General features: G+C 36.4%; 1 protein-coding gene across 1 annotated transcript; it reads left to right on the top strand.

The window, feature by feature from the left end:
- Positions 1-7,199: 7,199 nt before the first annotated feature.
- Positions 7,200-9,590, top strand: LOC102666666 (disease resistance protein RPV1). Its single transcript, XM_006600043.4, has 2 exons — positions 7,200-7,726; positions 7,922-9,590. Exons 1-2 carry the CDS (start codon positions 7,254-7,256, stop codon positions 9,372-9,374), a joined length of 1,926 nt encoding a protein of 641 aa, XP_006600106.1. The 5' UTR covers positions 7,200-7,253; the 3' UTR covers positions 9,375-9,590.
- The last annotated feature ends 4,401 nt before the right edge of the window (positions 9,591-13,991 follow it).

Below are 13,991 nucleotides of genomic sequence, written 5' to 3'. Positions count from 1 at the left end.
CCTGTATCTCGACGGAACAGCACTGAGTTGGTATCAGTGGATGTTCAGCAATGGACTGATCACCTCCTGGGAAAGCTTCCTCGAAGCCCTTGAGTCGCGCTTCGCACCAACGTTTTACGAGGACCCCAAGGGGGCACTATTCAAGTTAACGCAGAAGGGAACAGTTAATGACTACCTAACGGAATTCGAACGTCTTGCAAACCGAGTGGTAGGCCTTCCTCCCCCATTTCTTTTAAGCTGTTTCATTTTAGGATTATGCCCAGAGGTTCGCCGTGAGGTAATGGCCCTTCAACCTATTTCGCTCCTGCAAGCTACTGCCCTTGCCAAGCTTCAAGAATAGAAGCTTCGAGATAAAGCGGTATTGGCCCCACGCAATCCATTTCCACCTAAACCCTCGCCGCCCTTCAATCCCAATCCCACCATTAAAGCAAAACCTCCATTTGTGCAACGAACTCCGGCCGAGATCGCTTTCCGACGAGAAAGAGGACTATGTTACAATTGTGACGAGAAGTGGAGCACTAATCATCGTTGTAAAGGACGCGTCATGCTCCTCATTGCTGATGAACAAACCTCCACCACTGAAGAAAGCATACTCGAGCTCGAACAGACACCACCTTCTGCCATTGATGACAAACCCGAGCCCTCACCAGATTCGACTTGTTCACATATCAGCCTTCATGCGTTGTCAGGATTACCATCCACAGACACCTTTCGGCTCTATGGCACCATCAAGAACACGCAGTTAACCATTTTGATTGATAGCAGAAGTACGCATAACTTCCTTCAACCGCGCATCGCTCAATTCCTGAAGCTACCAGTCCAAGCAACTCGGTCCCTCCAAGTCTTAGTGGGCAACGGTTCCACCTTAGATTGTAACCAGGTTTGCTCAGAGACATTAGTCACCGTCCAAGGCCACCAATTCCTCGTATCATTCCACCTCCTGCAAATCAATGGAGCTGATGCGGTCCTAGGCATCGACTGGCTGAAGAAGTTGGGCCCGATAACGACAGACTACACATCTGGTATCATGAACTTTACACACCAGGGTCAGGAGGTGTCTTTAGCAGCAGACGCTACATGTGGGCCTGAACCCGTTTCCGCAACCCAACTGAAACAGTTCCTTCAAACCGGCTCCACCTCGGCCTTTTACCAACTGAGTGTTCAGCCCGTTACCCGAACCGAAACCGCCCCGGCCCAACACCCTCTTCCCTCCATCCAGCACCTTCTTCTCCGTTATAACCACCTATTTCAGTCCCCATCCAGACTACCCCCACCACGACAAGTGGTTCACCGAATTACATTAGCCCCTTCCACAGCCCCGATAAACGTGAGGCCTTACAGGTACCCACACTTCCAAAAGAATGAAATTGAGAAACAAGTTTCTGAGTTGCTTTCCGCCGGCCTCATTCGCCCCAGTCTCAGTCCCTACTCCTCGCCGGTCCTCCTCGTTAAGAAGAAAGACGGCACATGGAGACTGTGTGTGGACTACAGGGCGCTCAACACAGTTACCATTCGAGATCGTTTTCCTATACCAACGATCGACGAGCTCCTCGACAAGCTAGGACAGGCCACCTAGTTCTCCAAGCTCGATCTCCGGCAAGGATTTCACCAAATCCTGATGCACGAAGAAGATGTGGAGAAAACAGCGTTTCGGACGCATAATGGCCATTTCGAATATCTGGTTATGCCCTTCGAGCTCAGCAATGCCCCATCCACCTTTCAATCGGCCATGAACAACCTGTTGCAACCATTTTTACGCAGATTTGTAACAGTGTTCTTCGATGACATTCTAGTTTATAGCAGCTCGCTGTCATCTCACCTTCAACATCTGGAAACTATCTTCGAAACTCTACAGCATGGTGAGTTCTATCTCAAGCAATCCAAGTGCTCGTTTGCCCAAGAGACCATTGAATACCTCGGGCATGTTGTTTCCGGCAAGGGAGTTACTCCAGAACCTTCGAAGATCCAAGCTATGGTGCAATGGCCAAACCCGAGGACCGCCAAGGAACTCCGAGCATTTTTAGGCCTCACCGGATTCTACAGAAAGTTTATAAAGGGGTACGCCACCATCGCAGCTCCCCTCACGAGCTTACTCTGCAAGGATGCATTCACCTGGACCTCAGAATCTCAGGAGGCCTTTTCCCAGCTCAAATTCGCCATGACAAACGCCCCCGTGTTAGCCCTACCCAACTTCTCCACTCCCTTCGTGATTGAAACTGATGCATCAGCAACCGCTATCGGAGCAGTCCTCACACAGAGTGGACATCCTTTGGCATATTTCAGCAAGAGTCTCACCCCTTGTTTGACCCAAGCTTCAACATACATTCGTGAACTCCATGCCATTGTCGCAGCTGTTAGAAAATGGCGACAATATCTCTTAGGACGCCCATTCACGATCCTCACGGACCACAAAAGCATTCGCGAGCTCATGACGCAAATAATACAAACCCCGGAGCAGCATTATTATCTCTCCAAATTATTAGGTTATGATTACTCCATACAATATAAAGCTGGATCTTCCAACGTGGTTGCCGACGCTCTTTCTCGACCCCCCTCATCCACCGGCCAGCTCTTAATCCTCTCAGTTCCCCAGCTGGACTTCCTCAATGACATTCGAAAGTCATTGGAGTCCCTCCCGGAATTTCAGCAACTCATGCATTCGATACAGTCCAACCCAGCAAACCACCCTGGCTATACCCTCTGCAACAATCTCGTATTGTTCCAGGGTCGAATATGGTTAAATAGCAACAATCCCTGCATTCCCAGTCTACTATCAGAGTACCACACAACCCCGTTAGGTGGCCACCTCGGAGTTGCGAAGACAACCCATCGAGTCCAATCCAATTTCTTCTGGACCAACCTCAAGCACGATGTTCGTCGCTTCATCAAGGAGTGCTCAGTGTGCCAACAAAATAAGAACTCCTCCAAGCGCCCGACAGGCCTTCTGCAGCCACTGCCATTACCTACGGGGGTCTGGGAAGACCTGTCTATGGATTTCATTACACACCTTCCTCCCTCTAATGGCTTCACAGTCATATTTGTTGTCGTAGATAGATACTCTAAAGGGGTACACTTAGGTGCTTTACCAACTAGTTTCACTGCCTTCAAAGTAGCTAACCTCGTCCTGCAAATTGTCTGTAAATTACATGGCTTCCCAAAGAGCATCGTGTCCGATCGCGATCCAATTTTCTTAAGCAACTTTTGGCGTGAACTGTTTAGACTTTCCGGCACTCAATTGCGTCTCAGCACGGCCTATCACCCCCAATCGGACGTGCAGACGGAAGTAATGAATAGAGTTCTCGAGCAATACCTCTGATGCTTTGTCCACTCCCAAACCACGGCCTGGTTCAATTACTTGGCCCTTGCAGAGTGGTGTTATAACACGTCTCTGCACTCCAGCATAGGCTCAACACCGTTCGAGATCATTTATGGAAAACCACCACCAGTTGCACATGACTACCTTCCTAATACAACCAACAATGAAGCTGCTCAGACCTTGCTCGAGTCACGACAAGCTCTACACTCCCGGCTTCAGAAGAAATTACAAAAGGCCCAACTTACAATGAAACACTATGCTGATGCTAAGCGTGATGATGTTTCATTTTCCGTCGGACAATGGGTCTACGTGCGGCTACGCCCTGGCCGTCAAACCTCCATTTCCGGTCACCACCACCCCAAGCTCTCCAAACGATTCTTTGGGCCCTTCCAGATTGAAGAACGCATTGGTTCTGTGGCTTACCGCCTGCGTCTTCCACCCCATTCTCAGATCCACCCCGATTTTCACTCTTCGCTCCTCCGAGCTCACCATGGACCCCAGCCCCCTCTCACAGACACTTGGACCCTCGGAACTCTCTCTAAGGAACCGTTACGACGACCACTATGCTTCCTAGATACAAAACTCGATGACTCTACGGACCCCCCCCCCCCCACACAACTGGTCCTCACCCAGTGGGTAGGCGAACCACCAGAGGACACATCGTGGGAACCATGGTCCTCCCTACGCGAGCTTTACCACCTTGAGGACAAGGTGGACTTGGAAGGAGGAGGTATTGTTAGTGACTCGGCCCAGTCACGACTCAGACCAGCACGAGTCAGGTCCGCACCATTTCACCTGAAGGATTATCACGTTGCCAACCTGCATGGCTCTCCATAAAGGCCCAAACATAACCAGGGGTAGTTAGGGCAAGCTTACACCACACGTGCTTAATTTTCGAAAGCTTGGACCACGTATTCTACTCGAACCCGATACCGTTAGACGTAACTGAATTTGTTAGGCAGTTACGTAGAATCACTTTAAATACTGAACATGTATAATCGTAGAATGTAAGAACATTATCCTTCAAGAAATAAAGGAGTTTTCCCCTTTCTCGAATAAGGGCTTGTGAACATTCTGCGTTTTCATCTCCTTCCTCTACCCCATCCCTGACGCGAACCATAACAGAAAGTATTTTTCTTCTACCAAACATCCCTTAATGTATCATATTAAAATTGGATGCCTTGTCTTTCGAGGGAGAAAGTGGATAGTCATGGTAACAACATCCCCCCAAAAAAAGTCCAAAATAGCAATATATGCTTTACATATTATATCTTACTTTTCATTTTCATAAATATTTAAAAATAGAGAAAAATATTGTGACATTTTTGTACTTATTTATAAAATAAAATAAATATAGTTTTTTTAAATATTTTTGTATAATTTATTTGTATAATTTACTCCCCGTGAATTGAGAAATATTTTTGTATAATTTATTTGTTTTTTGAATAAGATTAGTGTACCAAATAGTTATATCAAAATTATGAAATTGTAATTAAAATTGTATATAATTGATAAATTGAGTATATGATGAGTTGTAGAATAATATATTACTTTGAAATTATTATATTGTTATGGGGATTGAGTATAAGTGTAAAGTTGAATGTGTTAAATTGCGAGATACATATAAACATGAGATGGTTGATTGTGACATAATGAGATGTGAAGTTGTAAACATAAGTTTTAGTTGTGTTAGTTGTGCATAAGTGTGTGGTTAACACTTGATGTGACATTACTTGTGTTTTGAGTTGTGAATTATACAATTACCCGACCAGTGTTTATCTTGAGAAAAATATTGATGCACAATGTTAAAGGGAGAAAGTAGGTTTTCTAGTTAGGAATTAGTGTTAAATTGTAGCGCAATATGTTAAACGTGTTTAAAACACAAGTGTGAGTTCATGGGTATTATATAATTCATGAGCAGTATCTGCTTGCAAAAATTGTTTGAAGGGTTGGACCTGAATTAGGAAGGTGAGACCCTAACGGATTCTTGGGAGTCTAGACCTTGAGGGTAAAACCATTCGATTTGAGTACTTCTTTAAGTTTAAATTGATCTCATATGGTTGGAATATTCTCGCAAAACAGAGTAACACTGGCTGGTCACCTTATGATTTTACTTAGTGATAGTGACCTAACATACTCATTGTGTGGTGTGTCTTGTTATGTATTCCTAAATGTCTCAGAGTGGTTTTTTACTTACATGACACCACATTGCATGTAGGCGATTATTTTACCTCATTAATTTAAAAAAATATTTTTTGTAAATTTTGACGGCCTTATTTTGAGATGATTATTTTTTAATAAGTCTTATTTGATAATACTAAAATAAATGTGAATCTTTTAACTGCATAAATTTGATGATCAATATTTTTATGTTTTATTTATTTATAATAATGTTGAGATAAAGAATGTCATAAGTATGTAATTAATGCCAATGCCAATAACAATAACCGGAGCTCGGAGCTACATTGAGATCATGAAAGATGGCAAAGAGTTAAGCATCAATGTTTGCATAGCAACATGTACACAAACCAGAAAAGCAAACCAACCATTTCCCAAGAGAAATCACTGAAAATGTCAACCTAACCCAAAGGATCAGGACTGATTCCCCAAGGAGCTTCAATCAGTGTTGAGTTTGAAAACATCTTGACAATGACGCCAGGAGACCAAAGTAACAAGTGGTATATCTCACATTCAGAGGGGGGATGCGTTATTTTTAAATTGGTAACCCATTCAGCTCATGTTCTTGGACTTTGACCTAAAGAACAATGGTTGGATTGGAGTTGGCAACTTGGCATGGGCACATGTGATTTGTTATCAGAAATTTTATGGTCACAATAGTAGGTGATTAATAACTTTATGTTTTTTAAAAAGGAATTAATAACCGTTTTTTGTTATCAGGAACTAATAAATTTATATTTATAATAAAAAATTTCATACTAAAAGTATTTTTAAAACTATTTAAATAAAATAAATTATTTTAAAGTAGTATTTTATTTAACAATTTTAGATACAAAACTTATTTCTATAATTAATTATAATAATAATAATTAAATATGTATATAATTAATTATTGAAATATTAACCACTTCACAAGTCACGTCTACTTTTATTTCTGATGAATTGGTAGGATAATTTTTTTATATTAATAGGATGTAAAAATTGAATTCGATCTGAAAATATTGTTTGAAAACTAAAATTGTAATTCAGTTTTAAATTAATTTCCACCAACTTAGATTTATTTATCTAAACGTCCTTTGCTTTGGAACAAACATCTAGTTCTCATCCTATGGAAAGTTAAATGAATCATAATTTTGAATTTGGTTTCCTTTTTGAGAGCTAAATTTCCGAATATAGCCTTGAACTTGGAGTTGAAAGAATGTGCTCTTGCACATTGATCGCAGCTCACAGAATTTGTGAAATTTACTAATTTTTTACGTCTAACAATTTTAATGGGGGACGGGGAGAAATTGAAATTTAGTACCACCAGTTAATTATTTTAAATACATTAGCAAATATTAAAAATAATTTTATACTTCTACAAAAGAAAATGCTTAGTTTGTAAATGATCTGATTATAAAATATAATTTTTTTACAACTAGTCTCATAACTTGTAGGTAGTTAATTAGGAATTAAGTTTATATTAAAGATATTCTTTATCGTGACATTAATATAAAATATTTATTAAATTTATTGATGGATAATAAGAGCTTACTGACTTTTATAACATTTGCTATACTTTCATCTTTATAATTGTTCAAGTTTGATTCTACACTCCTATCATATCAACCATTTCCATACTAAATTTATTGATGGATAACAAGAGCTTGACTTGACTTTTATAACATTTGGTATACTTTCATCTTCATATTTGTTCAAGTTTGATTCTACACTCCTATCATATCAACCATTACCATACTAAAATTTTTTTATTCTGATAATGGCTGCGACAACACGTTCCCTTGCATCCATCTACGATGTGTTCCTCAGCTTCAGAGGTTTAGACACACGCAATGGTTTCACTGGCAACCTCTACAAAGCTCTTGGTGACAGGGGAATCTACACTTTCATTGATGATCAGGAGCTTCCGAGAGGAGACAAAATAACACCTGCACTCTCCAACGCAATTAACGAGTCCAGGATTGCTATTACTGTGCTTTCTGAAAACTATGCTTTTTCCTCATTTTGTTTAGATGAACTTGTAACCATCCTTCACTGCAAGAGTGAAGGGCTGTTGGTTATACCGGTCTTTTACAAAGTAGATCCTTCTGATGTCAGACACCAAAAAGGTAGTTATGGAGAAACAATGACTAAGCATCAGAAAAGGTTCGAATCTAAGATGGAGAAGCTGCGGGAATGGAGGATGGCTTTGCAACAAGTAGCTGACTTGTCTGGCTATCATTTCAAAGATGGGTATACAATCATACTAATATATTTTACTTTATGGTTTTTATAGGATTAGGTTTTACTTGTCTTTGATTTAAGCAGTAAAATTTAAATAGAAAAGAAATGCTCTTGTTAACCTTGACAATTAATATACCTACCAAGACATGGATGCAAGGCTTTTGGGTTGACTTCATTAGAACTTTTTTTGTTTGTTTGAAACAGAGATTCATATGAATACAAGTTTATTGGGAATATTGTGGAGGAGGTCTCTAGGAAGATCAATCATGCTTCTTTACATGTTGCGGATTATCCAGTTGATTTAGAGTCACAAGTGATAGAGGTAAGGAAGCTTTTGGATGTAGGATCCGATGATGTTGTCCACATCATAGGGATACATGGGATGCGTGGGTTAGGAAAAACAACCCTTGCTCTAGCTGTTTATAATTTGATTGCTCTCCATTTTGACGAATCATGTTTTCTTCAAAACGTGAGAGAAGAATCAAATAAACATGGGTTAAAACACCTCCAAAGCATCCTTCTTTTAAAATTACTTGGTGAGAAGGACATCACCTTAACAAGTTGGCAAGATGGAGCTTCAATGATACAACGTAGGCTCCGACAAAAGAAGGTTCTCTTGATTTTAGACGACGCTGACGAGCAAGAGCAATTAAAGGCTATTGTTGGAAGCCCTAATTGCTTTGGTCCCGGTAGCAGAGTCATCATTACCACTCGGGACAAACATCTGCTAAAATATCATGGCGTTGAAAGAACTTATGAGGTGAAGGTTTTGAATCAGAATGCTGCTCTTCAATTGCTTACGTGGAATGCTTTCAAAAGTGAAAAAATTGATCCATGTTATGAGGACGTCTTGAATCGTGTGGTAGCTTATGCTTCAGGCCTTCCACGGGCTTTGGAAGCCATAGGTTCCAACTTGTTTGGTAAAACAGTAGCAGAATGGGAATATGCTGTGGAACATTACAAAACAATTCCCAGGGATGAAATCCTAGAGAGTCCAAAACTAAGCTTTGATGTTACAATACGGGAAAGACAGGGATATACGTTCACAGTAATAAACAATGCACTGACAACCCTCGGTGGTGTGAGATTCCGTGACAAAATAGGAGCTGAATACGCAAACCAAACACTTGACTCGGCCACCCAATTCATATGGGAGATCTTTCAGCAAAACAACCCTTCTGACAGAAAAAGCGTGCAGAAGGTGAGCTTATTCGTGGATGACATGGACGGGATTGCATACACTAGGAAGAACGAGATTCACGTGAGTGCAAGATATGTTAATGGGTATAGTGGTGGGGATGTGAAAAGAGAGATCACAGGGGTGCTGTTTCATCAAGTTTGCTACGTTTGGCAGTGGAAGGGGAATGGCAAGGCTCCTGGTGGATTAACTGGAGGTATTGCAGATTTTGTGAGGCTGAAGGCAAACTATGCAGCCAGTCATTGGAGAAAACCAGGGCAAGGACAGAAATGGAATGAGGGTTATGAAATTACTGCTCATTTTTTGGATTATTGTGATTCTCTCAAAAGTGGGTTTGTGGGTCAACTTAACCAGTGGATGAGGACTGATTATAGCGATGAGTTCTTCTTTCTGTTACTGGCAAAACCAGTTAATCATCTCTGGCGAGACTATAAGGCCATGTATGGCAATATAGCCTAAGATGCTAAATAATAGCTTTTAGTTTAAAGAATACGCGATTTTATATATGGCAATGTCTTTCAATGTCAATATTGTATCAGCTCTTAATGGCCTGCTATTACAAGTTCCAATAGTGGAATGGAGAGTTTTATTTAAATTTAATTTGATTCCTCTATTTTTTTTTTTTATAAAAGTTTAATCATGTCCTTTATTTTTTAAAAACACGTTTAATTTGGTTGCTTTTTCTTTCCGCCACCTTCCAACATTTCCAAAAAATGAAACCAATCTTGATTTTAAATGGAATCAGAAGTGAATCTATTTTTTAAAAAATAAAGTAATTAATTGAAACCTTTAAAAATAAATACACTAAATTAAAAAACTAAATCACACTTTTTAAAAATAAGAAGATTAAATTGAAGCTAAAAAATAAATTTAAAAAATAGTAAATAAACTTCTTCAGATAACATATAATCGAGTGTTATTATTTTTTATTATAATTTATGTATTAGATAGCCCAAAACTTTACACTAAAGAGTCACCTTCGAATCCAGTTCATGCATCCAAAAATCACGTTTTGCATTCTTAGCAATTCGTTATAAAAAAACTTCGTATCTTATTGCCGAGAGGCTCTTCGCTATGCGAAGGTATGAGGGAGGGATGTTGTACGCAGCCTTACCCTTACATATGCAAACTCGAACCCATGACCAACAAGTCACCAAGGCACAACTTTACCGCTCCACCTATGCTAAAAAAAATTAAATTTGCATTATTTATTTCATTTTACTTTTTAATCTTGTTTTTTAATCTTATTCTGGTATTATTTATGATAAAAACAAGGTTAAAATTTTAACTTTTACATTCTAAAATTTAAAAATTCGAGTAATAAACTTCTAGGTACTAAAAATTTATTTTATAATTGTTCCAGCTTATGATGTTTTATATTCTAATTCTAAATATAATTACATTAAATACTTTAAAAAAATTATTATTCATAATAATTCTATTAAATTTAAACCTGAGCCTAATAAGATTGACCCCACCCTTTGCCTCTTTTAATAGGAGCTGAATACGCCAAGCCAACACTTGACTCCGCCACCCAATTCATATGGAGGATCTTTCAGCAAAGCAACCCTTCTGACAGAAAAAATGTGCAGAAGGTAAGCTTATTCGTTGATGACATGCATGGAAACAATAAAAGGGGACGTGAAAACAGAGATAACAAGTGTGCTGTACCATGAAATGGTGCACGTTTGGCAGTGGAATGGGGATGGTCGTGCTCCTGCTGGATTAATATAAAAACTGTTACTATTTATCAAAAACTCTGTTGATTTCAGAACACAAACAATTGTCTACATATTTTTATTTTTAAAGAATGTCACTACTCAAGTGCTACTTTTCTTTAACTAAGAACAGAATTTCCATCAATTCCTACTGCACCCAACTAGTTGTCATTTTATAGCATTAACACCTAAAATTTTCCAAACAATTAAGCATACAAAGTCAGTATTTTCCCCATGGTCTAAAAGAGCATAGTAGAAATATTTCCAAAGAAACAAGACAATTGTGTTTAAGAGCAAAGGTAACGCCATTTACATGAAAGGGTTTGTCAAGAGTTTACCTAACTATATCAAATAATTGTTGGTGGAAGTTTTTTTTTTCCAGTTTTACCTAAAATAATCATGTCCGCGGTTCCATAAGTAAAAATGTTTGTAAGTAGTAATAAGTACGGATCATTTTTTTTTAGTATTTGGTAGAAGATAAATTTTTAATTTTCTGATAATCATAAGATGAAAAACTTAATTTCTCATTTTAGTATACATTTTTTAAAAAATTGCATTCCTAAATAATGTTTTCTAAAAATATTTTTTAATTAGTTTCTCACGAAAATTCTCCAATAACAAAAAGTGAGAATTTTACTTTTTCTTCAAGTTTAATTTTTTTATTATGATAAAAATATCTTGTTATGTTATATTAAATTATATAATGTGATAAATAATTAAAATAATCGATAAAAATATATATAATTCTTTGATTTCTAAAAAAATTATATAATATTTTAAAAATCATCCAAATAAATTTTATTCATTTCTACAAAATATGAGTCCCAAAATTTATGAAAGTATTTCTCTTCTACCAAACATCCCTTAATGTATCATATTATCTTAATTTCTCAGTTCCGTGCTTTCGAGGGAGAAAGTGGACATGGTCATGGAAGATTGACACTAGACGCGGCAAGATGGGCGTCTAGAGATATGTGGTATGATATATATATAAATATATAATATGTAGCCCCGAAATAACTTCACTTGATTTTTATCCCATTCACGAGAGTAGCTAGATTGAAACAACATTGTCCGTTGGCCTAAGTTCAAATAGTCAACCAGAATAAAATGCAGGCTGATCATATCTATTTTTGATTTTGACTATTTACCAAAACCAATCAAATGGAAGTTGTCTAGCTAGTCTATTCTGGCGCCAAATGGCTTACTTCTCACCTTCTGTTGTATTGGAGTAAGTATGAGGTGCAATTCCAAATCTCATAGAAGTGAGAAAAAAAACATATAAAATGAGTAAAAGATTCATAAACCTAATCTTTGAAGTTTTGAATTAAAATGTAGTGTTAAATTTCCTTGTGTGATTCATTGGTATAAATCTTTAGTTCAGTGAAATGGGACCAGGGTTATGATGTTACTGCTCATTTTCTTGACTATTAGCAGATGAGGGATGGTTACAGTGATCAACTCTTTGTTCAGTTACTGGGAAAAGCAGTTTATCAGCTTTGGCAAGACTACAAGGCTAAGTATGGCACCAGTTAAGAGGCTATGAGAGCTTTGCATGTTATTTTTTAAAAATATAAGCGAGTATATATGTCGCAATCTATTTGTATATAGGTTAATTTGTATTAATTCTATGTTTATTCAGCGGAATGGATGTTGTACCTTATTCTGATTTGTAAGCCGTGTGTGTGTGTCAATAATTGAAAATGATGATTCTACTGATGGACAAGTTAAATAAAGAGACGTTTAGAGGATATAAATCATTATAAGCTATTCTATATTTTTGCTGTTGATGTTTTGTTAGCACATATAGAAGATAAAAAAGGTAATATACTCTGTCTTATCCCAGATTGATTTTCTAATATGGAGAAGACCTTGCCATCCCTATTTGGCTCTTTTTTTTTTTTTTTTTTTACTAATTGTATCTTCTTTTCAATAGATTATGTTAATAGACATTATTTATTTACTTTTAAATATTTTATAATAATTTTATTTTTATATTTTTTGTTTCTTTCCACCTTTAATAATTAAATTATTTTCATCAAATAATGTGATTTGTTCAAGCAAAAGTTGACTAGAACTCCTTAAATAAAATCTCAATTTCAAATTTTAATTTATAGATAAAAAAATATAATTAAAATGTCAGTTCTTATTAAAAATGATTAACTAAATTTTTTGACAAAGGTAACTAAAATTATTTTGTACCAACAACTTAATGACATAAAATCTATTTTTAAATAAATTCACAAGTTTTATTTAGACTTTTATAAATATTAATTCTCTCAATATATATTTTTCATACATGTTCAGCCACCTAAATTGAGTTTTTAACACATTTTTATTTTCTCATAAATGTTATCTCAGCCTTTTTTTATTTTTTAAATATTTTATAAGTCATCAATATTTTAAGGTCTACACGTTTGTTTTTCTGCCTTTTAGTCAGAGAAGCAAATGAAACGCGGCTGTTTAATTTAAAATTAAAACGAATATGAATATTATTCCTTTTTTAGGATGGCAATATTCATGCGTAGAAAAGTCGGCTATAATGAGAAAGAAGTTTGAATACAATGAAAGATAAATTGAAAAATATTATTCAGTATATTTTATTTTTGATGACGTAAAGAATACTATTAATATGCATCAAGAAGAGTATCAGGAATGCCTTCTTGCTAAAAAAAAAAAAACAAGCAGTTTGGCAAACCACTTATTCAGTGTATTAATCTTTAAATTTGATTAAAAATTTATTATAAATTGGGAAGTAAAGATAAAAATAAAATATGTAAAATCTAATTTGACCCACCAAAATTAAAATTGCGTTACGAAAATAATAAGTTTCATTGAAAATTACAAAAAAAAGTATATCGTATTTGATATTTTTCATTTTTTTTATTTTTTAATCAATTAATGTCCTAAATTATTGGTTAACATTTTTCATATTTTCACATGATTTTTATTATACAAAATTAACTTCTATTACTTTTCGAAGAAATACATCTGACTTAAAGTAAAACATCTTATGCGTGGGTGTCTTCAGCAAAATTATCAAGATAATTATAAAACTCTTTCAATGAGAAATTTATATATATATATATATATATATATATATATAAATTTTGAAGCTCTTGTGATTAAAAATTATCAGATTACTTATTAGTTAATATATATTTTGATTCTCTAATTAACAATTCCTTTTGGGGCGGGAGAATTAGTAGTACCACCAGTTAATTATTTGAAATACAGTACCCATTATTAAAAATACTTTTATTGTTTATTTGTAATAATTTGATTATAAAAAGTAGGTTTTAAAATGAAAAAAAAGTGAGAGCATCTTTCTTTATAAGAGCTTGGCTTGACTTTTATA

Source organism: Glycine max, chromosome 16, assembly GCF_000004515.6.
Source record: "Glycine max cultivar Williams 82 chromosome 16, Glycine_max_v4.0, whole genome shotgun sequence".
Taxonomy (NCBI): domain Eukaryota; kingdom Viridiplantae; phylum Streptophyta; class Magnoliopsida; order Fabales; family Fabaceae; genus Glycine; species Glycine max.
The sequence above is the reverse complement of the archived record's forward strand: the minus strand, read 5'-3'. Positions and strand labels throughout refer to the sequence as shown.